The sequence below is a fragment of the Opisthorchis viverrini genome (genome assembly GCF_000715545.1).
Source record: "Opisthorchis viverrini unplaced genomic scaffold opera_v5_274, whole genome shotgun sequence".
NCBI classification, from domain to species: domain Eukaryota; kingdom Metazoa; phylum Platyhelminthes; class Trematoda; order Opisthorchiida; family Opisthorchiidae; genus Opisthorchis; species Opisthorchis viverrini.
Window position 1 is genome coordinate 47,804 of NW_008751934.1, and position 27,818 is coordinate 75,621.

Sequence of the window (27,818 nt, forward strand, 5' to 3'; positions counted from 1 at the left end):
CAGACACGCATGTCAATGTACAAGTGTCAGAAAGGACGGCCTCTGTGGCAAGGTGAGTGGCGGGTACGAATAAGCAAAACAACCGGAGAACAAAAGTACATAGGCGGAGTAAGCAGATGAATGGGGGAATTATCATAAGATCAAGTTAGATTCAACAGGTGTTATATTGTATCTCACTGACCGGACAGGATGTCGATGAATCCTACTCCATCCCTGAACAGTGATAACTTACGGGATTCGAACATAGTATTCTTGGTTGAGACACGAGGAGTGGTCGTGGAGCAGATGTTACTATGCATACCTGAATTTTAGATAAAAATTTCTCAGCCGTAATACCCTTTCGGTGCCTAGCTGCCATGCCACCCAAGGGAAGCACGAGGGCTGGATACTGCCAGGTTGCCCAAGCCTAAGCGGGAGAAGCCAAGCAGGCGATATCGTAGCAGTTTCCCTTACACTGATCCGACCCTTGACCAGTGACATCATATGAAAACATCACTGTTGTGGCGAAAAACACGATAGTTTTGTTTGAAAGACTTCTGTTCCTGAGTCCATGCGCGGGACCACAAGTAGTAATTACTGATTTAAGTAATGTTGCTTATTTATTAGAAGTGTTCATTATGCTAGATTTCATCACCACAACCTTTGGCAAGGTTTGGCTACAACAGCCGACACACTGACTGGTAGACTCGCTCGTAGGTGCGTGGGCCTATGACGTTATGGTCCTTTTGTGCTCATGCGATGTCACTCGTACGACCCCCTTTATCATAAAATGTCTGTGATCATGCTTAAAACAGGTGTGATTTTTTGGTCGGACGACCCGGCACCACAAATCAAAACAGCGGAATGGAGTTCCTTAAGGTTGTCCAATGGTAACTATTTGCACAGCCCTATGTAGCCTACCATCATGGATCCAATCAGGCAGGTCCAAGACTTCAGTCCGTGATTGTGTCCTAATCTGTCAAATCAGGTCAAGCCATTTCGATAATACCTTTGTGTGCCCGGCGAATTTGAATGGTTTTAATAACCACGAATAATTGTATTCCAGTGCGATGAGGAACAACACCGATGATCAAAGTCAACAACTTATCGCAGCATTTAATTTTGCTATTGTGTATGTCCACTTTCCTCGCTCGGTTGACCACCGATGGTAGCATCGCCTGGTACCTGTGCAAGGCCCTTTCAAATTTCCAGTGGTGGAAAACAGATTGCATGTGGATTGCAGGCTGGATTGAGGTAGGGTGAATCTGACCACGATGTGACTAATGTTCATTCAGTAGTCAGTCTTCACGGCCACCAGTCCGTGTTCAATCTAAGCTCATTCGCATACAAGCTCCCAATTTTTTGCAAGTGATGTGTTACATCCAGCAAAAGATGCCCACGTAAAGACACATTATCCTTTTTAAAGGTCTTTAGAATTGTGCGACCGTGTTCACTACGTTCTGTTTCATTTGCACAGTTTACCAAACTTAAGTGGTTACCTTGACAACGAATTCACGTAGGATTTACAGACTGGGCCTATTTTCGGGGTGCCTCTTATTTGGAGGTCTGCTGTTAAGATTTTAATTCTTCTGGCCGAAACTTATCGCGTTTTTACCATTGTGACTGAAAATCCTGGTCATAATTTGGGCAACTCAAAACCGCAGTGTCCAAAACTCAGATCCTTTGCTATTCTTTTCGTGAAAGTAAGAAATGAATAAAACGCAAATCCCGCCCAGGTCGACTAGTTGCTACTGGATGATTAGGTTGGATATCCAGCAGGTTAGTTGTTGTGACGCCGTACCTACAGAATGCCGAAAAATTCTGAACACCCCAAAAGGCGCTCGGTAGCACACTGCTGGATTTTTTGTTGTCTATTCCAAACGCAAAGCGAAATAAATTAGCCCGGCAAGCAAGCTATGACCTTAATTCAGCGAGTGTTATTTGCGTTCTTTGTTCCACCAATTACATGTGCTTTGTTTATCTAGTCCACTCGGGTGTGTTGAGTTTTCGTCACACTCAAATTACCTGTGGCACTGTTGTTGTCGCTCTTGCTCATGCTGTTTTCCACCCACTGCCAATGAGGTGTGCTGCCAATCGTCTACACAATTCGCGCACGCTACATATGCATTCTAAACGAGCCAGTTGGAATCGTGGCTATGTGTGTTGTGTGGACAACCTGTAGTTTGTCTACGGCCTAACTGAAAATACTTTGTTCTCTTGTAACTTTCTGTTGATTGTTTACTCGCAGTACCGGAATCGGTGTGATTGTTTTTCTGCGGAGTTATCTTTATGGTTTTGTCCTAGGGAATGAGGTCACTGGCGATCCTCTTAATTGTACACAACTCAAGACGACCTCATATTCCCATGCTTGAACAGATTTCCAGGTATAGTACCGGTCTCTCAACGATTGTAATCGTGGACAGATATCCCAGTGACTTTGTCTCGGTTTCCTCTTCGGCACCATGTTTCCATATTCCGTTCCAGGCTATTAATCGTTTTACATCAGTTTATTATCACAGTCTGCTGTGCTTATCGACCCGGTTTTCATGAAGTTGCAAGTGGTAGATCAGATTAAAGTTTGCTATTATTTCTTTGCAAGTCTGCTTTCCCTTTTCCTTTATTAATTTTGAATGTGAATATTTCCGCACCAGTCTTTGTCCGTTTGCTCTCGAAACAATAGCTAGCGGTGTTGTGCACCTCTATTATTCCGTGCTCCGATTTCCCCATTCGCTTTACAACCCTCTCAACCGTGAATGAACTACATCCGGTTTATCTGACTATTGATCATTATGTTGTGGCTAGCTCTCATCCTATTCACCAACTTGTATCATTCATTCGTGAACGTCTGCTTTCCTAGTTACTCCCCCCCCCCAGAAATGCACGTGATGTATTTTTTAGAGACCTAGCTTCCGTCCTGATTTCTAGTGTCTCTTAAGTTGACTTCCCAAAGACACGTTTAGTTTATTGTAATACCACTGATTTTCTGTCCACTTCGTATTTCATACGTGTGACACAGTGCCTATTGACTTAAGATTCATTTTTTAGATTTGATGCAAAGCTGATGTGTTAGGTTTCACTCACTTCGTCAATTTTGAGGGTCTGTTAAGACCAACCATTTTGAGTGATATCCATCCTTTAAGTGATCTGTTTACTAGATGCACTAGTTTTCTGTCAGTGTTCTGTTTTTGGTTGAGAAGTTAACTGTTCCAACTCCGATTATTTATGTGCTTCTGTCGGTTCCACTACAGCGCACCTCCTTAGTTTTTATTGGACCCTGGTTTTCATATACAGGAGTAATCCAGAAAAAGGACCACCACTAGGAAAGAGAGGGTATTTGGCTTCCCTTGACAGTGGTCACACGATTAAGGAAATTGTATCATCAGGCGGAGTGGCCTGTCTCTCTCTGGAGAAAGAATTACCTCCAGTGGTTCAAGTGGATAGTTATGTTATGATGCGAGACCATGGCTATGGTCTGCTTCTGTCTAGGTTCAGTCTGAATATTTTAATTAACGTCTCCCCGGTTCTTTTCTACCACAATAATGAAGGCCCCGTCTCTTTCGGTCTTATGGTCGTTCTCACATTGATTTGGGGTGATCCTTTCCATGTGTTTTTGTTGCAGACGACAACTGTTCACATATGTGCTGTTCAGCACTGTTAGGCCTCCTGGCAGCCGTAGGTATAAGCAAAAGAGGGACAGTGTGTGAGGCCCCGCTTAACACTCGGACACCTGTGCTGACTCAGTGTTGCTGGAATCTCATCGATTACCTATTATCGGCTTTATTCTTTTTGGGCCTTATCAGGTAGACATAGTCTACGAGTTCTCGTAACTGGTTTTTCCTATCCGGGCACCGTTTTGTACGTGCGTGGAGTTTTGCATGCATTTGGTGTACACCGGCGTCCCACTTGAGTATCAACTGAATCTCCTGTTTACAGTTGTTCAGGTGAGAGGTCAATTTGAAGGAAACACGGAGATTACGCGTACCTAATGAGTCTGAGGGAGAGAAAAAACTCCGAGGGTGGCCTGGTGAAGGTTTTTCAGCAACGTTGTATAAATAGTCTTAGGTCAAGAAAAGCACTTCGATATCTTGAAATTGTTGCAGCTGAACCTGCAGACGGTCATTGTGCTGCATATTCAGTTGGCGTATATCGTAAACTAGCGTATAACTCCACCTGTGATGAGCGTTTTGCGCAAATACCCACTTGGTCGGGCCAAATGGGACACAAGCATCACGTTGATGTGTTCGGCTTACTAGCAACTCCCACCCGGCCGAACTACATTGGCTTCATATAGCTCAGGCAGTTCCAGAACAACAATCCAAGTTGCTCATCCCAACTCGCAAAGCGTTGAGTTCAATAAGGATAGCTGGCGACTCTGGTCATCAGTGGTTCATGAGGTTGCATTGCACGAGATTTTGCACCTCGACGTTAACTCTCAGCGAAATTGTCGGGTCGAAGCACAGTAAAAAGCGGACGGGATATTTTTGAAGCAGCTCATTATATCATTTCGTCCCCATATTTGAATTTCTCTAGGTAATAGACAGGGACCTGCGTGCATCTGTTATCTTTCCCCAACCAAAGATGAGCGTGCGCCTGCTGTCACTGTAGTTGTTAACAAGTCGTACCATTTGTTTGTTGTGGATTTATCTATCACTCAACATGTCTTCACTTCTTCCCTACTTAATTCTCAGGTTGTTTGGTTGGAACAACAGGTGGCCAAAGTTCGTGTGAAACGAGATGTACACATTCCAGTTAACGATCCTCACTGGGCAGATATGTGGTACTTGGTAAGTCTACCTTAGAGTATCATTTTCTGTTGGGTAGTTTTTTTATATAACCAACTTACGCGGTATTTTTTTAGCCAATCTGGCCGATACTGTTAAGGTTATCCCGCCACACACTTTCAATGAAATTTGTGCGAATCAGTCGTAAGTCGGTTAAAAGTATTTCACCTCAAGTTGGCGCACCGCTTCTGCCTGACTTGACTTTTGACGACATCTTCTCGCCTTAACAGGGATGCCTTAACAGCCACTTATTCTATTACTTCTAATCGTTATGCCTAAATAACTTACTTGGCTTAGTTTTTGGTAAGCCACTGCACCAGAGCTCAAGGCGTACCGGTGCGCGTTCTCTCTTTCTACTAGACGTGTACAATGAGGCTGTCACCTCTTTCACCAATTCCTTCACATTTTCCACATACCATGCGATGCCACCAGTTCCCCCCACGGCAGCACCATTCTAGGTCGCCCGAATGTGCACAGTTTATGCATATAACGTTCTTAATAGTTGTCGTGCATCCGGCTACCGGACTGATATCGAGGAAACCGGTCCAGTTGGTGCCGTGACAAACAGAAGGACCACCCCAACGGGTCCAATGAACATAACGCGTACTGTTCGTGTTCACTGATTGCCATTGCGTATACCACATTTTCCTTATGTGCTAGAATTGTTTATTCATAATCCCTTATTTGAACATGAGCGCATAGACTCGTACTCTCTGACACAAAACAGCGAACACCTACCTAATTAGCAACAAATCAATAGCAGCTCCTGGTGTCTAAGTGTCATACAGCCTTGAAGGATAGATGGTTTTAAAATGAAATCAAAATAACATCCAGAGTCACTAATATGGACGGTCAAAAGAAGAAATCATTGTCAGTAACGTAAACGCATTGAGACGTTTCGTGGGAACGGTTTGGCAGCCGCTTCCGTTTCGTATTTTAATGCCACAATCTACTCACTGCAAACATTTTCCCGCCAGGACTTCGGGTAGTAAAGGCTACTTTTCTCAGAATATAATACGAGTTTATGTGGCACTTTCTAAAAGTGTCCTGAACTGAAACCGTATCGCCTTAAGTTTGTGCACGAGAGTGGCTTAGTTCCCATTAACGCGCCATCTCATCACGAATTCACTGCTACCGACGAATTCCCGCACTGCTCCTAATATATCGACCGCCGAACGTGGGTTGGATGCGTCAAACAATGGGGATTCACGATCGACTAGACTTCTTTCACCCTAGAAACTTTGACCTCAGATCCCCTCCCTCAAAGCTGCATGCAATCCCACTGTTCCGTTTTCCAAATTTTTTATTGACCCTATATGCGTGTACAGTGTTGCATCCGTTGGATAGACTGAGTTTTGGTTTACGCGTAACCGTCTTGCTTACTCCCCCTGGACGTGTTCCTAACCAGTCTGGGTTAGCGATTTTCAGCCTGAGTCCCCAAAACCTTGAGGGATATTTCGACGAATATATTAACGTGTGAGATTCATCTGTGTGTTCAATTTACAACCTGTTAAACCTAGCCTACTTTTGTGGCTCCTGTGCAGCCTGCAAACTAGTATGGCAGAGGTTGTTGGGCCGAAACTTGTTCTGGCTTCTACATCTGAAGACGGCCGGCGGTCTGAACTCTTACGGGGGCAGCCTTGGTGCATTGAACACGTTTCTTTGTTTTTGTGAACCTATCCGTTTAATTTGGATGCTTCAGATTTGATTACCGTAGCCTCGAAATAAAAGAATAGATTCGAATGGAATATACTGTGCATTTTGCACGTTCCAACACTGCTACTAACTGATGGGAGGCGGTTTCCTTGATTCAAGTTAGCGCGTTGTTGAAGTGTTTTGATCTGTACAGTTGCAGCCCTGCGAGATTACTCTTTTTCTGAGTTAAGTGACTGTTTCCGGTAGGCTGCCTCGCTACAATAAACTTTCCTTGGGGTTCAACTCGCTAGTTTGTTGCTACCAGGCGTAGAATAGTTTTTCAAAAACTTACTGCCCTTTGAAAAGTGTTGCAGGTTTGTGCATATCTACTTTTGCGAACTACGCTTTGCCACATCAAAGTTTATGAAATTTGGTTGAAAATCCCCGTTTTTTATGGTTTTACAGTTCTAGATTTGCTTTCCCTTATTTTGATAGATTTGCCTCAATGAATACCCCATTCAAACTACTGCAAAATGGTTGAAACACTATAGACGAGATTGTCATTAACACGTTTGTGAAGTCAAGCATAGCTGTGTCTTCCAAGGGCGTGCTACCAAACAGGGTATGCTTCTGAGACGAGGAAAGACCGGTCCGGTCTCAGATTTTTTCGCACTATCAGAGGAAGAGAAGATCACCTCTTAAGAAGTGGGGTTTCAGGAGCAGGATAGCTCAGTCACTCAGCTTGAAATGTTTTTGTGAATGTGCCAACCCATACCCAAAACCACCGCTTCATCTGCTCAGCGAAGGGAACAATGATGGGAATCTTCGCGGAAACTGTTGGTTCGGATGCTGATATATATATATATATATAATCAGTAACGCCGTTAAAACAGTATCGCTTTATTGTGATTCCCGTAGTGTCGTCATTGGCGACAAGAATCACCTCCCCACATGACGCATAGTAGGGCACTTTTTCAGAAATACATCTCATTATGATCAAGACTATTCTGCTTTATTAGGTGGCCGATCTTCCGTATTATATACTAGTGCCATGCCTCCCATGATTTCAATGGGTGTTCTTACGAAACATCCTATTTTATCTACTTCTTCACCTCGTGGAATACATGAACTAACCGACATTAGATATATCTTCAGTGGGACCCCCCCCACGGTGGACACTAGTTGAGGATATCTTTCTTCACGGTAACGGAAGAGAATGTCGCTCAGTTGTTGCCTACCTCTAGAGGACGAGGCGGTTTTTACTATTTTAGTATACTGTGGGTCATGCTAGTTGGCCAGCGACAGGCTGTTAGAAATCGCTGAAGAACCAAACCATTTTCCCAGGGTGGTGGTGTCCTAAGGATCAAAACCCAATAAAAGATAGCGTACGCTGAAAGAATTTTGCGCTTTTCATTTGCTTATACCCTTAGTATCGAGTGTATGCTCTCTTCGAGGGGAATACCTTATATCAATGTCACCCCTCAATCATTGTCGAAAGTGGGTTCCACAACTGGAATCTTTTTTGGCGGCATGCTTCACAGGTTTCATTCATATTGTTTTCGCGGTCACGCGAGCACCTGCTAATTAACTTCAAGCTTTCACGATCCTATATATATAGAACAGAACGGAAAAACCTCACTGTGTTCATTTTCAACAGGCATTAAGTTAGCGACAATCCTGATACCATCTAGTCACTTGTAATGTCGTTTGACTGAAACCTCTTACTCAACTTCACAATAAGATGTTTTGTTAATAAAATGTCCTTAATGTCCCAAGATGAGCAGTTGAGGATGATCTGAAATTAATTGGACTTGTGAAACGTGGTAGCAAGCCCGACTTTATAGGATTGTGAATTAGCATTCTCACCGTATAAGGTTACTGGAGTTTTTCGAGGTCCTCTATAACTAGGTGTTTTATAACTCAACTGCACGGATTATCCTACATGCGTGATCGCTTTTATGTTTACGGTTATGTTAGATTTAAGTCTGGTCTGCATCATGGTGGGATGATGCGTCTACGTTAGGATTTCCGGTTTTGTTCGGTGAAGTAATCTATTCGATTACTAAAATTGGTATAAAGAGCCAAAGTGAACCGTCTTCCGGCAGCAACAGTCATTGATGGTCTCGATTTCAGCTAGTGCACTGGAGACGTCCCGCGTTGCACAAACACCATACACGAATGGTATTGACTTTCCACAACCTATTCCTGAGGCACGCATAGCTTAGATAGTCCCGGATATTTTAAAGCAAATGGCAATACAAAAAAAAAACTGGCAGATCCAAGTTGCACACTCCTTCTAGTCCACGCTCGCGAGCCGACACGCCTAATAAGCGGCCGTTTAGGCGAGTTTTAAGTATCCACACCACAGCTAACGGCAATTCGAATCATGGTAGCACGGTAAACCCGTCCTCCTATCCGGAATCTTTCGGATAACTCTGATTGGTGGCGTTAATAGTCGGCTTCTTCATGACCAGCGGAACCTGGGCAAACCGACCAGACGGTCGACCTAACGTGTATAAGTGAGCAACTGCATCTTCGTATTCACCATCGAAATTACCTTGCTGACCGATCCAGTGACACTGGAATACTCGCTTTCTCTCTACATCCATTTCTGTCGAATGGATCAGTCAGCTTGGAAAAAAGGTGAATACAAAGGCTGCGACAAGGCTGACCTAAAGAGCCAGAACTCGACGAAATTACCGACATTTTAAGTGACTGAACTTGGAGTATTATCAAATTCCCACCAGGAATTCATTTTTTACGGTGCTCTTTGCTACCAGCCTCATAATTTCGAGGCAGATCGAGCCCATGTTCAGTGCTTACTGTTCAAGTATTTATAAGGATTCGTGGGTTTGAATGAAGCGTATTGATTTTGAGTGTATGGTCTGATCATAGCCATGGTGATTGATGTGTTGTCTATCCAAATGGACTCGCCACTTGCATATCGGTTTTCCTTTCGGGTTGTATTCAGCACTCTTCGAATAGCTTTTTATAGAATGACCGCTGTGTGCATCCAGTCCTTCCAGATACGATGAAGCTTTTGTGCCATTACTACCAACAACCGGCAATATTCCCACTTGTCGTGATGATTCTTTGGGATGTATTCAGCCAACTACGCTTTACTAGATTTTCCGTTGATACAGTGAGTGCGCAGGTCGGTCTACCTATTTTTTGGTAGACCCGGTTGTTTTCGTTTTCTCTTCTCTTCAACTACGGCAGATTAGTTTTCCCATGTCAGCTGTCACCGTGTTTGACAAATAATTTTGTCTTCCTTCGCCCCGTTGCGCCGGTACAAAAGCGCTAGCGAAGTCTGTCCGGAAACGAGTTTGCCAAAAGTAAGAAAGTGAGCCATTCGCCACTTTGCTGCCGTAGACATCTATTTTGTAAAAAAGTTTTTGGGCATCGGGCACCGTTAGATGTTACGTTTTCGGGCACAAGTCGTTTTTGGAATCATTCTCTTCCTCTGATTTGGGTGTTTCCTCTTATCAACAGAATCGGGGTGGACCAAATGGATTGGACATGAATGTTCGATCTGCCTGGGCACGTGGCTACGCTGGTCAGGATGTGGTCGTTACCATTTTGGACGACGGGTTGGAGATTGATCACCCGGATCTCAAAGAAAACTATGTATGTTCACATCGTTGCAACAACTTTGTTTGCGGCACCATCCGTCCATTAGTATCTGGGCTTACATGGTCGTTTGTGATTTCTGAACACCGGTAAAATTGAACACAGAAAGCAGTTGAAATCGATAGGTCACTAAATGCTCCTCGCTATGGAGTTGTTTCTCTTGGACCAAAGGATAACACAATGGTATTCATGCACTCATTACACACGTCCTGTTTGTCTTTTGTAAACCAACTTCTTTAATGGGTGAGTTGTATCCTCCTAAGAAGGCACTTTATGTGTCAAACTACAGAACACGCACTGCGCGAATTTTTCAAGAGATTTTCGATTTAATGCCGGAACAACTCTTCCTCATATTCGTTAGCCTTACATGATTGTACCTTAAACAGGCTAATATATTGAAATACTGGGCTCGCATGATGATCAACAGTTCTCGTCGCCCAGACCATTGCAGTTAAGTGTCGCGTATGCCACCGAACCACGTCCCAATGAGGGAGATATAATTTTCGGGAATTTGGCAGATACTGGTTTAACTTACTTTGTTTAGTCTTATTCTCTACATAATTTACTTTCGAGCCTTAGTGCAACTGTGCAACTCCTGTAACAACGACATTGCCTCTCGCCCAACTTAGGTCAGCATCATTGTTGGGTGTTTTTTAATCTATGATGGACATTAATGGCTACCACGGTTCATTACGTATTTCGCCGTCTTGTGGAAAGGAAGCTCCATACAACTTGTTCTTGGAAGGATAAATCATCACCGTGAATATCACGGACGTCGTCGAAGTCCACATAAGAAGATACCGAAATTTCCTAATTACGCGTGAAACGCCAGTAGTTCACATGATAGCGATTGGTAGTGTCCTCTTGTGAGGCGCAGCGACTAAGCTCATGCTACATTCCTTCTAGATAAACCTAAGTAAAAACATAGCATTGCAGACTGATTCGGTTGGACAGCCACAGAATCGTAGTGATTAATGCAGCGAACCCGGGTTAGCTCTATCCCGCAATTTTACTGGGTTTTTACTCTCCTGAGTGAGAACAAAGGAGTGAGGATAGATTCAACACCGTGTCCCCATTTCCCTGATAAGGATTGATTTATTACCTAATAGTGTGAGATAATAACTCGCGGTTGCCGGTTTCTAGAGTTGCTGCTTTTTCATCGCAGCTTGCCGTACACACCATGATTGCGCACTGGCTAATATCAGCTTGGCGGGCAACACGCTAACCGTAAAGGCTTCCTGTCCTTTTCAAATCTGCCTAATAATCCGCTTCTCGAAACATCATTTTCTTTTTAGGTAGCAGTCGTTGATGTGAGACATCCCATCTTACTGCGCTGTAGCTTTTCATTTACTCACGGGGACTGATCGTTGTTACGAAGGGTCTATGGGGAACCGACAACCCTACCACGAGATTTGTTCTACACTTTTTTCCTTATTTTTTCTTTGTTCACTAGATTCTCTCAACCCTTCTAGCCGCTGTTTTCGTTACCTCACTCACTCAGTTTTCTTTCTTCCCATGTGAATGTTAATCAGTATCTGAATGCACCATCATGAGTTTTGCCTATCCCGCCCCTGCTCGCTACATTAGCTAAGATCATAAACAACTCGGTAGTAGCCCATTTTTATGCCCTCGCCTCCAACGTTACAGTGTCACCCGGTGTCAGTTGTTTCCGGTTTCACGCATTGGCTAGTCGGGATAATTGATTTATTTGTTGTGTTCCGTTGTTCGGCTGAATATGTTCGCCGACGCAAAAGCAGAGCATGCAGCTTGCGTGATTCAGTCTGTTTGTCGATGGACGACGAAGATTCCGTGAAAAAACACCCTTTCGAACTGATACACACCGTGTTTCTTCCTCGAGGAGGACTGGCTGACTGTTCTACACGAGGTGTCTACACGTATAAACGATGTTTGCGGTTTAGCCTTCTCATCTAGTATGTAGCATTCTGTTGCATGTTATGGGAAGTAACATGTTGATCTGCGCCGGGATTCCTGAAGCTGAATCTGCACGTGGTTAGTTGGTCCACTGTCGCAGCTTCACCCACACGCGATTCATTCTACTTATCTATCCGCATTACATTGTTCAGGGCGTAACGTGTTGTATCTAGCGTTGTTTTTTAGTGAAAAGCTATTGGAACATGTTTTAAAATTTTGTCTCTTCGTGCATGTTTGCCTATGGATAAAATCAATAGGATGCAATTCTGAAGAGCAGCTTATTTTCGAAAAAATACCGTCGAGATACTTAAGAAACTTTTGTAACAGAGTGTTTGTCAATCTGTAATGGTGAACAAGCAAACATGTATTGGTAGGCAAGTCAATTGCAATGTTCGCGACTCTGGGTCTATGGAACCCGATTGGTGGAGAAGATGACCGAATCGCGACCGTTCCATCAGACGCCAAACCATCGACTTTGAGGTATCGGTCAGACTGTTTTAGATCTCCTGTTTGGGTATGGAACTGTTGAAGGAAACTGTGAAGTAGTTACAATCAAGCCTTGTATTTTTGTGTCCAAAGATGACACTGAAGAGCAAAGGAGTTCACACTGAGGAGGCTACACAACTGGACCCGTGATTCTTACGCTTTATGATATGTGTAGCAGTTTGAGCGTAAACCGTTCCGGGCTACATGTGTTCCTCGATTGCTGTAATTTTGACTGACTTCCGCCGCCCGCCATATTCTCTATCTTCTCCACATTATCAATCTGATAAATATTATGATTTGTTTCTCATACTAAAATCTGAATTCGGTCCTACCCTAGAACCTTGAGCTTAACATCCAGTGTCCCCAATAAGAGAGAATCATTGGATGTTATAACTGAATATTAACATGTGTAGGCGATTCGAGGACCTTTGTTCGAGCCACGTGTTCTTACGTTTGGGGTTTCCTGCACCAGCGGCGTGTTCTTACCGTTCGGGATTCCTTGCACCAGCGGTTTCAGTATCAAGTATAGAAGTATTTAAACACGGGTCTCAATTGAGCTTTATTTGATTGATATGAATAAATTATCCAACTCCCATCCAAGTAAACTGCTCGTATTTTCAATGGCTCATCAGACAGTTCCAGTAAAGTTATTCTTCCACAGTATCGTGCACAAATTTGTTGATATGTTCCCCCTTTAATCACTGGGCTTCAATGAGTTGTCCAGAAAAACAATTACTGGCTCGTTTCGTCCGCATCTATTCGTTTTTTCGAAGGGATATCAGTGAGGTCTAATTGTGCTCCCTCGTATAAGGTAGGGTGTGACACTGTGTTTAAATCTACCGCACCATCCATGCCACACACGCACAATAGGCAGGTAGGTCCTTTCTGTTTGCTATGTTCATATAATGGATAAGCAGACGTCATCGGGGACACCAGTGAGCAATATTGAAAGGAATCTGTCAATAAATAAAGCGCGTGCAACCAACCTGCTTGTCTGTTGTCTGGGACCGTGCGTTTCGATATGGGGTGTATGCACCTAATCTCAATTTTATCACCCACTTTTATTTATTCACCTAGCATTCACGTTTTTATCACAGTTGATCTTGACTTTACATGGTACCGTTTATGTGTGTTTTGATCGCAGATACAGATACAGTAGACGTCCTCGCTTATTTCACACCTTTTTTGGGACACGAACTTGTTTATGGGACCACGTGAAATCGCGGGAATTCCGTGTGCGCTTGTCTTCACCGCGTCAGCGCTCTATATGTTCCGAATTTCGTTTAACAATGATATTTTCCTTTTTTGAGCTAAATGGGTTATTTCATCCTTCTTCATATTGTTCTCAACAGGATATCTTCTAGGCCTCCTATTTTGTGATGTTTCTACGACCTCAGGTCTTGAGTCCGCCTATTCAAACTATAGAACTTTTGTGCAGTATTCCCTGATTTGTTGGTAGTGTGAGGGGACTAGGGATTTTTGTGGAGATTTTGTCCTGTAAGTGAAGCCACTCGTGGCGAACGGTTGAGTAAGTGAAGCCACTCGTGGCCGAACGGTTGAATGTTCAAACTACTAGCCGGGAGGTCGCGGGTTCCAGACTCTTCGGAGTTTCGTGAGATGCGCACTGCTCATGATTCCCAATAAGAATGAAACAGCTGCACAATGCTTCTCGGCTTTTCAGCATAGATTGGCTTCACTTACAGGACGAAATTTCCACAAAAATTTCCTGATTTATTCTTCGTGAAGTCAACCATTAGTACTGAAATCTACAATGATGTTCGCGCCGAATCGAGTCCCACCAATCAGCTGCGCTCGGTTATTTGGATGTGTCTGGTACATTTCTCCCTTATTTTCTAGATAAATTCAACGGACTCGTGATGTGCCTTACACCCTTTGCTTTGCAAAAACAACACTGTTCACTATCAATCCTCACGGACGACCTAATACGTGTACGTCCCTAATGGCTGGTGGTACGTTCGGACGGTGGTATTCGTATTGTAATATCTGAGTAGATTGGCGGGCCGTTGTAGCCCTACAACATCTACTTGAATTAAGATCCTTTAGCAAAGGAGTGGGTTCCTTACACACTGCCTTGCCGCACTTCTCGTAGTATGAATGCATATGACTCTGTGGTGCCGCCGGAAGAATCGTGGGATGCGCAAGATACATTGCGATTTGCGCAATAATATGCTTTTGGGGTTTACTAAAAAATCAGATAATCGTTCGGCTGTACCACTCTTTCGGTGCTTAGCTACCATGCCACCGGAAGCAAGCGCCAGGTTGCCCAAGCCTAGACAGGAGATGTCGAGATGCTAGGTCGGGTTTCGAACCACCGACCTTCCGGTCAGTAATTCTGCGCTCTAACCACTGAGTCATTGGGCTGAAGTTTTCCCATTGGTCATTTCGGAGCACAGTAAATGTAGTTGGAATGACCAACCGAGGCATTTAATCAGTCCTCTTATATATATTCTAAGGGCATCAGTTATCTTATCGGGGGTTGGCATGCCAGGTCTTGGAAGGCCCTCACTGTGAAGGTCACGTAATCTACGCAGACATGTGTTGTTCGCACATACAGTATCTTTATATTCACATTAGTGGATTGGTGTTTTATGATATTTTTTCGCGATTAGTGTACTATATGCCGATCCCAATTCTGCTGAACTACTCGGCCACAATATTAGCAAATGATGTTCTGACGTATATGCACTCCGTCGTCGGTACAGTGTTTGTACGTACCTCCAGATTTGGATATTGTTGTTCTTATTTGCCTCAGGATCCATTTGCCTCATACGATGTCAACGGGAATGACGCCAATCCCGAACCGCGTTATCCTTCGAGTGACAAAAATCCGGCCTCCAAGTAAGCGCGTGTATTTTTGTTCATCATGATGGTTATTTTAGGTCACCAATCAACTATCGTCTTAACACGACTTTTCACCTTCTACAGAAGTGCGCCCAGATATTTTCGGCAGCAAAGCCAGAGAACCTCAGGGTTTTAGGAACGTGTTCGAATGTGATAGCGTTCAATTACTATAACCGGGAGATAAGTGCTCCTCTGATGAATGGTTTACTGCACACTAGATTCCGGTGATAAGTAAAATTATTTCCGATACGGAAACTGCATACGGCTTTCCATTTTCATGGGTTCGATTGCTTGTGATGCGTTATGACTCAATTTGAGGTAGATTTTCACACACACCCTTCGGCCCACTACTGGCCAGGGGTAGTTGACCATTCGATCTACTGGTTTTCGAGTCACATACTGAATGTCTCACGGAACCTATTAACGGACGGCTCATGATGTGCCATTGGATTTGTCGAATACTATTTTACTAGCTATTAAAAACGATCCTAGCGAAATACAATCATTTGCAAACCAATTTGGTTTTCCGGGAGACTCACCTGGAGCCCAGCTGAATCTATGTGGACTGCAATACAATGTAATGGGGATATCTCGAATATCGTACCAACTAAAGCATGAAACGGCCTGGTACAGCCTGTTAGTTGAGAAGAACACCATAAACGAGATATTCAGTTAGGTTCCAGGTACATCTCCCGTCAAAACCAAATTGGTGTCCTGATGAGTGTACTGGCCGAATGTTTGCAGTTTAGATTCAAGTGGAACCTAAGGTTGGTGGAAACTGAAAAACTCCGCCTACCTGCTGATCCTCAAAAAAGACGAAACTGGTCTTGGGCTGTCGAAGAGCTTTCGAAAACCTTATTCGTAGTGCATTACGTCTATACAATATTCATTTTTGTTTTTGGACTTAGCTACTTGAACGTTTGTGGTCGTTGGTTTGTTCGCTGAACTGGGCAGTTTGATTGCAAACTCTTAATCACCAATCGAGGTGGCATCATCAGTGCGTTGTTAGGGAGCGTAGTGGTACTCAGCGATGGGTTGGTGGTTGTGCCGTTTTTGATTCACTCCTTTGTCCTTACAACGGTTGCGCATATACGCAAGAATTGGAACAGTATTCGCGATTTTAATAACAGTTAATAGAAGCTTGGGCGAGGACTCAGTGAACCTCAAAGTCTCGAACCAACATCTTGCTCCTCCAGCGATCAAAGTGGATGAAAATAAGGACAACAACTTCACGTCTTGTCTGTGCCTCGATTCCCCGGGAAATTCAAACACCGTAGCCTATTTTAAGGTTAGAGCCGAGCAGGCTACATTCCAGGCCAACGCCTCGACAAAGCGAATTCTTAATTTTGCTTCGCGTTACGCCTAACCTTTTGTTCTCCTATGTGGTATATTAGGCGACAGTAATTAGCTTGTGCTAGTTGTTATTCGCTCCCACCGCAATGAAAACCACTATTTAGCTACCAGGCAGTGTATGAGAAAAATGTAGCATCTGGCTCTCGACTTACAAGTAACTTTCTAAGTACTGGCACGGTTCCGTGGTGAACTGCGGACATAGTAGACAGAATGAAGGGCACAGCGAACAGGCTCCAATTTCTGTTGTCATCACTGATATATACGAAAATCTATACAAGTCAAAGAAATGGGACAGAACCAAACCACAAGAAAGTTTGACGGCATCTTTCACGATGTGATCTCTAATCTCTTTCTTGAGGTTTTAATGCTTTCAAATAGCCATGTTCTACTGCATCGTCCATTTTTCCGCTCTTTTTTCCAATCACCTAGTGGTGCTAGGATTTATACGCTAAAAGGTATGGGTCCTCTCAATTAAGAAAATTCGAAATTGCACAGCGTAGCTGAGTTGCCGCAGCGTCTTAGTTATCATGGGTTCTCATTCGCTATCTGCAGCGACGAAAATACAGAACAGCTTGAGTTTAAATTTTTGGCTGGTCAGAGTTTAGCAAGTACATGTCGAAATCCTTCGTGTCCTCGCGGGTTGGTGATTATCTTGCAAAATGTCTGTTTTATACTGTTTTTCCGGATATTCTGTCCGTTTAGTTGTATGTTCAGCCAAGTGCCCGTGTGTTACGTCGCAGGCTGTGGATCGAAAGAACGCTTCTCTAACTGAGTTCATTGCTCGCTGCTTCGTTCCACGGACTGTGCACTGTATGTACAGTTTTATTCTCAAATCGTGTCTGATTTTTCTATCCTGGGCTGCTACGTGTCCTAGCTTTTGGTTCACACCAAATCGTGGTTGTCCGGCAACTGGATCTAGGCGCTCTCTTCAATCATTGTTTTGCTTTGCGTGTCCGTTGTAATCGTGCGTGAACTTTTTCATGGACTGCTGTCCGTGTTCACACCTTACATGTTAACGCCAGTCGAACTGCGTAGTCTGTATGTGTAAACCACTTACTACCCAATCTTTTTTGCTGTACAGAAAGGACAGCAGTAGATGCTTTCGGTGTTTCACGCGTTCTGTGGTTTGCCAGTTTTAGGGGCGACTAATTCCCTTTCACAAGAGCTTGGTAAACAATCGGTAGTTTTTATTTGGGCAACGTTTCGCTTTTGACACAAAAGCTTCATCAGGCCAAGTGAACAGGTCACAAAATTGGCCAGGTTATAAGACAGACGGGGAACCAATCAGTAAGTTCTCTTCAGACTAAATCAGTGTTGAGTGTCAATTAACGGCTCTTGTCGGCTAGTGTGGGTGCCAAAATCTTGAATCGGTGTGTTGGAGGGTTCCAAATTAGTTCCGATCGCTTTTCGTTCCTTAATCTTCCTTCCACTTCAGTGTTTCACTTGATGATTCGCCTCGGGTGCCGCTGTTAGATTTTCCTTAGTCTTTGTGGGGTTGTGAGTGTTCCGACAATTTAGTTTGAGGGGGGTTGAGGTCAAGTGGAATCCAAATGATGACTACTCTTCCTACGGATGACCGCACACCAACACGTGTCAGCTCGAGTGACCCAAGACCGTTCTCCACACGCTAGCCATTTCTACGCCTTCCATTCTGTTGACGCTGGGATGCTTGGCGATTTCTACCGCCTCGGCGATCAGTCTGTGTGACGTGGACCGTAGTCCTCGCCTCAAAACCTCAACATTTTCTAAATCTATTTTGTGTCCTGTGTCTAGTGCGTGTTCCGCAATCGCCGAGTCTTTCAGTAACGCTTGATATTCATCTGCGTTCCACTATTCAATGATACTATGTTTCTCGGAGGCATCAAATGTTAATAAACGTCCGCACTGCTTCATTTTATCATAATTTGATGGTGAGACTTCGTGTGTGGATGCCACTAAGCGACATTCTCATTCCGCCCGTATCTTCTGTTTGGTCATCCGTCCAATTACTCGGTTGCAGTTTTTTGTGGGGTTCATTTATGGCATTCCTTGACCTCCGAAAGACGTCCGTAACTTACTCGCAATTGGTTTTATCGGCGTTTACCCGATGTTCCAACGTCTTTTGCATTAGTTTGTGTGGTTGACCAGGAACTGTTTACGGGCTTCACTATGCGCGCACTGAATGCATGTTTTCTGTGTGTGCTTGTTGGGGGAGGCACACTTTGACATTGCGAAGTGCGTTAACTGAACAAGCTTAACTGTTGCAGTTCTGTTAGGACACTTTTTCATGCACACCATTTAGTTTGTTCCGTGGCGAAGAGTAGACTCCGGGTGGTATAGCGCATAACCTACGCTCAATAAGGCTTCAACAAGCGACTCAATTCTGTTAGGTTTTAAGGTTTTATCGCAACGAATCCCCAGCTTCGTAACTTATGGATGTCTGGTCGGGGTAACAATGTCACAGTCAATAATTTTTTAACGGGGTAGACTTTATGTCTCGTTTTGTTGATGTGGTTCACTCCCTGTGTGTTCCCATGGGAATGCCACATAGGAAGGGACACCTACTAAGAGACACTATTGCAACAGATACATGAATGGTTGATTCAAAATCCAACGCATTTTTGACCTCAGGTCCATTGTGTTTTATTTATGGGCAGGGAAGCGGATGGGTAAAAATCCGCGTTACCACACTCGTCTCATTCGTACCGACTCATCTTTTTCGTTAGAGTAATTGAACCGACTTCACCGCACCGTTAATGCAGTGCCTCATCCCAATCGCTTTTCAAGTGATGGCAGTTAAGATCCCAATTCGGCGACGTTTGGAGAATCGCCTAAAATGGAACTATATTGTAGAGTGCTAGTTTTAAGTTTCTTTTTTATCGGCGGGTGACAGTTATCGTGTTGTGTCCAAATCTCTTCAATTCCGATACACAGTAGTTGTTAGAGGTTGTTTGTCATCCTTATGTGTGAGCATAGGTTGTCAAATGACCTACCGAAACCTCCGTACAAGGCCAAACTCTTCTCCTAGAGGAAAACAAAATTGTGTGCGAACGCTGTCATCTATTCAGACCTGATCGCCTGTGAATTGTGGTGCGACTGTGTATCAAGAATAACTGGATAGTCAAATTTATTAAAACGGTGAAGGAGCATGTTTAAAGCCCAATATAAGTTCTAGGGTAACCTTTACGTTAAAAATAGGCAACCCCAGAGTGATATGTCAATAATAATCGGTGCCAATGAAACTATGTGAATAAGAAAACCACAGATCCAAATCACAACGCAACCGAGCTCTAGTAAATGGCGGGGAATCATTTGGCTCTCATGCGGATCGAAACCGAATCAGATTGTGCCCATTGTTGGTCAGCTCGTGAAATGCCAAGACTGAATGCGATGTCGGTTTATGTCCTGTGGAACGTAGCCGTATTAAACTAATGTAACTAGTCGACGTGATTTGCACAAAATTACATGCTTACATTTCCATAAAGTGAAGCAGCAAGTTGTGAACATATTGGATGTTTCAGAAATTAGGGGGGAACAACAGCCTAATTCTGGACTGCCAACGTGATAAAAATTTTGTCGTCCGAATGTTAACAGCCAGCTGGTAGGATACTTCAGTTTTGTGACCGTGAATCCACAGTGTATTGCCAATACTTTGTTTAGTGTGGTGGATTACTCCGGGGTAGAGCAATCTTTGTTGGGAGCTCGATAATTTTTCGTACCTTGAGGTATGTGAGGCAATCTGTTGTTTTTCTTTCTTGGCTAGTTACGAAAAAAATCGAAGGTTACTTGGAAAGGGGTACAACGGATGTAAGTTTGGACGTCGAATTCCATTTGTTTCATCCGTGTAACCCGTAACATACCTGAAAACCTGGTTCACAACGGGACGTCGACACAGCTTAATGTGATGTACGTGGAAGTTCCCGTACTATTTTAAAGTGCACATCGCTGGCCGAAATTTCCGGTTTTAAGAAAAAAATCTCTAAATCTAAGTCTCGGGAAAATCATATGCTGCATGAAAATTTAATCAAAGTACGACGGGAACTGTACGGTAGCTTAGACCGCTATACCGCTCGTGTACTATTTACTGTTCTAAAGTTTTTTTTGTAGCAGCTCCAGCGTTTGCTCTCGCTTCATTTAATTACAGGGGCGTCTCTAATCCCCCAGCTTCTTTCTCATCGACAAATGCCTGACGTTGCACAAGGACTCAGCAAAACTTTTGCTCAAAAGCTGTCACGTAAACAAGTCAATTAGCATAAAAATACAACCGATTGAGCAGCAGACGCAACGCACTGTAGGCAGATTACCGCGAACCATACGAGAACGGCTTTGATCCGCCGAATAGCGCATTCAGAGTGAAACTATCGGGGACTTTGCATACAGACCATCGGTCGAGTTAAAAATCTGAGGCAGTGTAGCAAAACCGGCAACCAAACATTCTCTTGGGTTATACGTTCATATCAGACCAAGCCTAAGTATTTGGTATCATACTCGTTCGTTAGGTCATCTTCCCTGAGCAATTGACTGTTATGATATTGGGTGTATTCTATGTCGGATGGTGGCGCTGTGACTAATAAAGAAGCCTGTTGCAATCCTTTTAAGGTTTTCAATCGTTTGAGATGTTTAGACCTCGTGGACGTCCAACAAATGCAGTCCTGAGGTGACCGTAACGGGAGTTCACTGTAGGTACACTCGTAAGGTTCAACCATGTAGTTTCGCAGTATATCCTCTGTTAACCTGTTAACCTCAGTGATAAACTGCAAACGAACTGCAGCGATTTCGTACTTCCCACTCACGTCCTAACCACATCTGCTCATTAAGTGAGCAGTAAGACAAAACGAAAATAACAGGAATAAATAAAACAACAAAGCGAATGAAACGAAAACGGGCAAAACTTATAAGTCAGGTGAACGAGGTGAACGATTCGAAAACCAATATTCAGGCAAGTGGAATATTCAAATCTGAAACTTCCCTTCCCGATTGGGCGTTGAACCCGGCCCCTTATGCAGATTTCGGTCAGCTGAGGACCACCATTTCATTAAATTTACTGAAAACCGAAAAATACGCGTTCCTCTCCTCATCGGTATCAAATCCTTCGTTCATATGATTGAGCAGTCAGCATATAAAATGATTTGTTCTCTCTTCTGACTTAGGAAATCTCCCATTGAACGTACGACATTGCATTTTGGAGGCGTGGTAAACAATTCGTCTTTGACTGAATCCTTGCTTTTCTCCTCACTTTGTCTCACCCATAATTATCGTCCATCCTTAAAATACCAATCGCATCGCTATTACATTGTCTGGGACACCAGATGCAATCGTTTCGGTGCATAGGTTTTTTCTGGACTGTTGGGCCATAGTTTTCAAATTAATCAATTCAACTCACTAGAAGCTGGCTGAAGAGAGAATGCTAGTTCAACTGCGTTTCGGGTTTTTGCCACTTGAGCATTATCAGTGTGTCAATTATTGAAAAATGACTTTTCAAAGGTGTTACTAGCACGATTTGATTTCTGTCTATCCATTTTGGTTGCGTGCGAGATCCGTCTGTCTTAACTTGATCGACTTATCATTACGCAAGATACCACTCGAGTTATGGTAGAGGTTCCGTCGATTTGTTTTCTAAATTCAGTCGCACTTTCTCAGTGACAACACTTGATTCCGCTCCAAAGTAGTTGGTGTGAAACCTTGCTTTTGAGGAAAATTTGTCCGTTATCGCTGACCGTTGGCGTCATCATTAAGGTAGTTAGCTGTACCCTATCAGGACCGTTGAGAGGGTGGAAGTGTGCCGCGGACATTTTGTGTTCTCAAAATGCTCTCCCGGATCCGGTTGGATAGCCGCTGTTCGCTGCGTTTGGAATGTGTGTCAGATCCCTCGGTTTCGAAAGATTCGATCCCAGGTTGGGACCAAGAGAAAAGACAAGTAAACTTGGAATTTGTTGTAGTAATAAACCGAGTATCAAACAGTTTCAACCATAATTTCCCTGCCGCATAAGGCAACCTCGAATGATTACTGCATAACTGATAAGGCGTAATAAGAAGGATTAGTGGATCGCGCTGAACTGCTTCTTAAACCCTGGCCCTAATTTCCAGAGGAAGTTTCCTTGATTTTTTCTACCATGCAGACATCCTTTTAAATACAAGGGTTTGTTATTAAATAATGTTTATGATCAACTCTCCACTTCTAAATCCGCGCAGTCACTCTAAAGGAGAAGCAGTATGCTCAAAAACTTTCTTACTTCGCGTCGGCTTTTTGTGGTAAAACTTTACGCATAGCACGCAGGATACACTTGTGGCTTGATACATATTTACTTCTGTGAATACCTATTTCTATTTTTTTCAATCTTTGCGGGCGTAGCTTGAAATTCCTCTTCATTTTACAGTCTAACTGAACCTTTCAAAAATGCTGGTATGGCCACGAATTTCGCTTTCGTTTATTGCATACCTAAACGAATTTTCTGTTTGCCTGCTTTACTTTGAACTTCAATTTTCCACGTGGTTTCTCTGGGCTTCAGTTCTAAAATATTCATCCCTTTCTGGAACTTCTCAGTTGGTTTTCTCCTTAGACACGACTAAATAATGAAACCCGAAAGTCTTTGTAATCTCTTGGACGTTTGTCGGATTAGATATACGAACTTTGACGGACAAATACATATATTTCTGAAAAAGATTCCAATGAGATCCCCAATATCAGGATTATCGTTGAGGTGGTGATTCAAAACTCAGGGTGCTTGGTAGTACCGACCATGAATTCAGAGCTATGGATCCGCTGTGTAAATGACACTTGTCAGTATAAGATGAAATTAAGTACACAACTCATATAAGAGTTTACTTCTGTTCTCGTTTGTCTATTCTCGGGTATTTCTCCTCATTGACGTTCATGCGGATGCAGCCTCACTCTTGTGAGGTGATATGTGGTTGATGGGGCTGTATCTGAATACCTTTTACTCTCACCATTTTTATCCACGGAGATCCGGTTCTACTACTCATCTGCAACTGGAATATATTCATGGTAGTTGCATCTCGGATAATTATTGCCACCGTGAACGCCACTGAACGAAACCAACTGTTGCCCTGTAGACAGGTGGGATATTTTCCGCTGGTCAGGACTCTGTAAACAGCATAGTGTTGTTTTCACTGTCCGTTACGTTGTTTCAAATGCCTTCGCTTAGTTCTACTCTTCGTTAACGAGTAATCTTAGCTTTCGATCGTCGGCTGAGGTTTTCTTTTATCCGATCAGTAAGTCGAACTGGCTGGCGGCAGTTTACTAGAAGGACTAACCACCCAAATTGTAATGTTTGCGGAGTCAATTTCCCTTATGTTTCCAGTCTAGTAGAAGTCTTTCTGAGTCAAAAGTGGATGAAGCAACGATTTAATTAGTTGGTTATTCCGGGTGAAGCACATGGTCCCTTGTTTGGCTCAACGCGCTAATGTTGGCATACCGGTTGTTCGTGGCCAAAGCATTCAGTTAAGTTCATAGTGTGTTGAAGTCTATTCATGCACACACACCAAAGTGTCACCCAATTTCCGTAAACCGTTGCTCTGATCCGCTGCCAGCAGACTAGTGTCGCACGTATTCTTTGCATCCGTACATGCTTTTTCTGCTTTCATTTTGTCCCCTTTCTCGCTTATCGGCGGCCATCAGTTAAAGGCAACAGTTTGTTTCAAACTTGGGATCTCCAGTGGCTGAAAACCCAACAAAAATGTGTGTGCACGTATCTTGTCGATTATTTTCGTCATATTGTGCACTTCTTTGAAGAGATAGTGATGGTGACAACCATATATGCATTATATATATATATATATATATATATATAAATGTAACATACGATTCAGCAAAAAGTGATTGGATCACTTGACGGCTGTGCATAGTTAGCGACCTTTAGACGCTTTGAGTGGATTCGAAAATCGTGTTTTACGCAAGTCCGTGTTACCGATGTAGAATTGAAGCACTAAGATATTTGGAAAGGTGCAGTGGACTGTTGATAGCTATCAGCCTGCTCAACACCATGACACAGCAGTAAACACCGGCACCAGTCACTTGTGTCGTGAAGGCACTGATGTAATCCGTCAGGTCCCTTATGTTTCTCGGCAATACTGCACCTCCCTACTATAGCTCGGCATTGATACTCCCGTAGACCGCCCATTTATCAAGGTGGAAACGGACAACCTGGCGGTATGCTTAACTAAACTCGGTTGATTCTTTTTCCAATATTATGCTCCCTGTGTTCATCTACAGGTTGCTCAAATCAAATCAAATCTTTTAGCTGCAAAGTCCTTTTGATGTTTATCTGTCACGCCAACAGAAGGAAACACAAGTGCTGGGATGCTGTCGGGTTACCAAGCCTAGACAGGAGCAGCCGAAATGCTGGGGTTGGGTTCGAACCAGGACTTTTCGGTCCGTAATTTGGTGCCCCAATAACTGAGCTGTCTCGAGCCTAAGTTGCTATTACCTCACTGACCCTCCTCTCCAAAAAGTGTTGAGGCAATTTGCTCTGCCGTGTATGAATGCGCGGTCTCGTATTCATGTGACCGTATGCGAGGATTCAACCCCTACTCGCTTAATGAACCTAGTTTATCACGTCTGAACGGCCGAATATGTTCACTCTTGAGTAATATGTGTAAGTGTTTACCTTCGGTCAGCTCGAATAAGAGCGATACTCGATTCTAGTGCTTTCCCTTTTGGGTATGGACTGAGCGTAATAGCTGCCCCGGAATAGCAGAAAGACCGCCTAAACGTAAATGACGTGGATGCCAATTCTACAGTGGGTGAGTGAATCATCGAAGCAACGCATGAAGTAAATCCTATGGATAAGTCAAATATAACCGTTTGCGTCCATGTTGGTGCGACTTCCGCATTTCGTGTTCCACGAAAGACACGCGTTCACTCTGTTCGTGATGTTTCCGTCTCCCTCGGAGTAGTACTGGTTACGCAATGAATTCCGCAGTTGTTTTAAGCTAATGGCGATGATAAAAGCATGAGTAATCCTCAATAATTTCGCCGTACGTCCGAATTATGTTCCGTATGCGACTACTAGAAGTACGCTACGGCTTGGTATGTTTTACTACAATTGCAATTGGCCTTAGTTTAGACACACCGTTTTGCTGTTTGTTTTCGTCTTGAGCCCTATTTGATAAATTACTTATACTATTCTTCTACTGGTAAATCGACTACTGCATTGCTGTCAGGCAATCATCAATTAATTATCATAATAATTGACTTTCTATGCAACGGGTGGACACACACAACATGCTTTTACCAACACGTTTTTTACAGATGGTATAATTTCCCAACTGTATGTAGGTCCAAACACTGCCTTTGTTATGCGTGTCCGCATCCAATGGACTGCTTTTGCTGTTCATTTGTTCCTTTGTTTGCTTGGTTCTAGTTCTCCTCCTCCTTGTTTAACGCACTTCACAACTGCTCGTTAACACCGCTTTGCTGACAGTCCACATATTATCGATGTACATCGACGGAACGGATGATTTCCATCCGGTAGATGCATCTGGTTCACTTGGGGAGTGTATTTCGTCAACGTGCACACGTTTCCAGTTCTCATTGTGTTTCTTCGTATATCGCTTCCATGCTAGAATTAACACGTGTCGATGATGCTGGTAGTAGTCACGTGGGGCATAGTGTCTTCTCTTCGGGTGCTTTTTGTTTCGGCTATCAACATTTCTCTCAGCGAGTGAGCCTTGCGTAGATTGTTGATCGCTTCTCACGCTTATCTAAACAAATGTGACTTCCTCCGTATAATAGTAGTTTTTTTTACTGATTACGCTCCAACTTTTCTACGAGTTGCTTTTAATCTATCGATCTGATCGTTGTTCTGGTTCCACAGTCGTCATGGTACACGTTGCGCAGGCGAAGTTGCGGCTGTGGCAAACAACAGTATATGTGGACTGGGAATCGCTTATCGTGCTCGTATTGGTGGGGTACGTATGCTTGATGGAGACGTGTCGGACGCGATGGAATCGCGCTCCTTGGGCTATCAGCTACAACATATTGACGTCTACTCAGCCTCATGGGGACCGGAGGATGATGGGAAGACGGTTGACGGTCCCGGGAGGCTAGCTCAGATGGCCTTTCGTAATGGCATTGTAATGGTACGTTTTTTGGTTTTACTGAACGTGGTAATGTTCCATTATGGGAAAACCCTCATTTCGGCGTATTTATTGCTGAATGTTGAGTATTGGTGATGATTTTTTGTACCATATAGTACGAAATGCTGAAAAGGGATTTTAACATTTTTGTGGAAAGCATTGGTGTGAATAGCCTCCTGTGGTATTTATCGACGGATGGTTGAATGTCTTATTCGGACGAATTATAGGCCAGGCGAATTATAAGTCGTAGGAAATGATCTCACTCCCGCTAGCACGGACAGAGCACCTTCATTGTGCAAGGTTTCTAGGTTATCCTTACATACTGTAGCATCCACAGTCTATTAGTGTCCTGCGGAAACGGGGCTAGTCAGTAAACATCCTCTCTTGTGCTTGATTTCTAATAATAAAGTATGGTGCAACATAGAAAGTTTTCAGTTCCTCCTTGAAGTCCTTCCGGCCCACTAGCCGAAATAGGATATGCATGTCGCTAGAAGTTGATATTAGTCTGGAGCCGAAGTCTACAGTATTTGTACTTTCGATTTCAACAAAATATATGTTTCTTCTGCTGAAAATCCGGTTTAGTAACCAAGTTATTCTGCATTCAGACAGTCCTTTGTAATGTAGACTGACCACAGATACTCAATTCAGATCACATCTGTGATAACGCATCGCCAAAATGTGTTTGTTGTTACTGCTCACCTCTCAGAAGAGTTCATTTCTCAGTGGTGACCATTTTCAATCACTTCAATAAATCATTTACTATAAAACTCACAGTGTGATATGGGATTTGAAATGGACTTCCTAATATGATTAAGTCAATTGGTTTTGTTCACTTCGTATCTGGTATTTTGGTCGTTCTTATTTGCCATGATATTTGCACCAATCAAGGGGTGTGCATCTGACTATAGAAGCACGAAGAACACTCAGTCGATTCCAAAGCTGCGTTCATCTTGCCCGCTGCGAACTAGTTTAGTACGCTAAGTTGGTTGACGTTACTTGCTTAGCAGGGCAATTTTTGGAGATCCAACTGAATTTGTTCTTGATCAGGTAGCTGTTGATCTGTTCGCCAAGCATGGCAAGTAA

General features: G+C 43.4%; 1 protein-coding gene across 1 annotated transcript in view; it reads left to right on the forward strand.

Moving 5' to 3' along the window:
• T265_09434 (hypothetical protein) overlaps positions 1 to 27,818 on the forward strand; it is a gene marked incomplete at both ends in the record, with an annotated part of 59,645 nt that overhangs the window by 19,932 nt on the left and 11,895 nt on the right. Inside the window, 4 exons of the mRNA XM_009175497.1 lie at positions 4,668 to 4,763; positions 9,888 to 10,022; positions 15,217 to 15,302; positions 26,474 to 26,738. Coding sequence (XP_009173761.1) covers positions 4,668 to 4,763; positions 9,888 to 10,022; positions 15,217 to 15,302; positions 26,474 to 26,738 — 582 coding nt within the window. The remainder of the gene's footprint in view (positions 1 to 4,667; positions 4,764 to 9,887; positions 10,023 to 15,216; positions 15,303 to 26,473; positions 26,739 to 27,818) is intronic.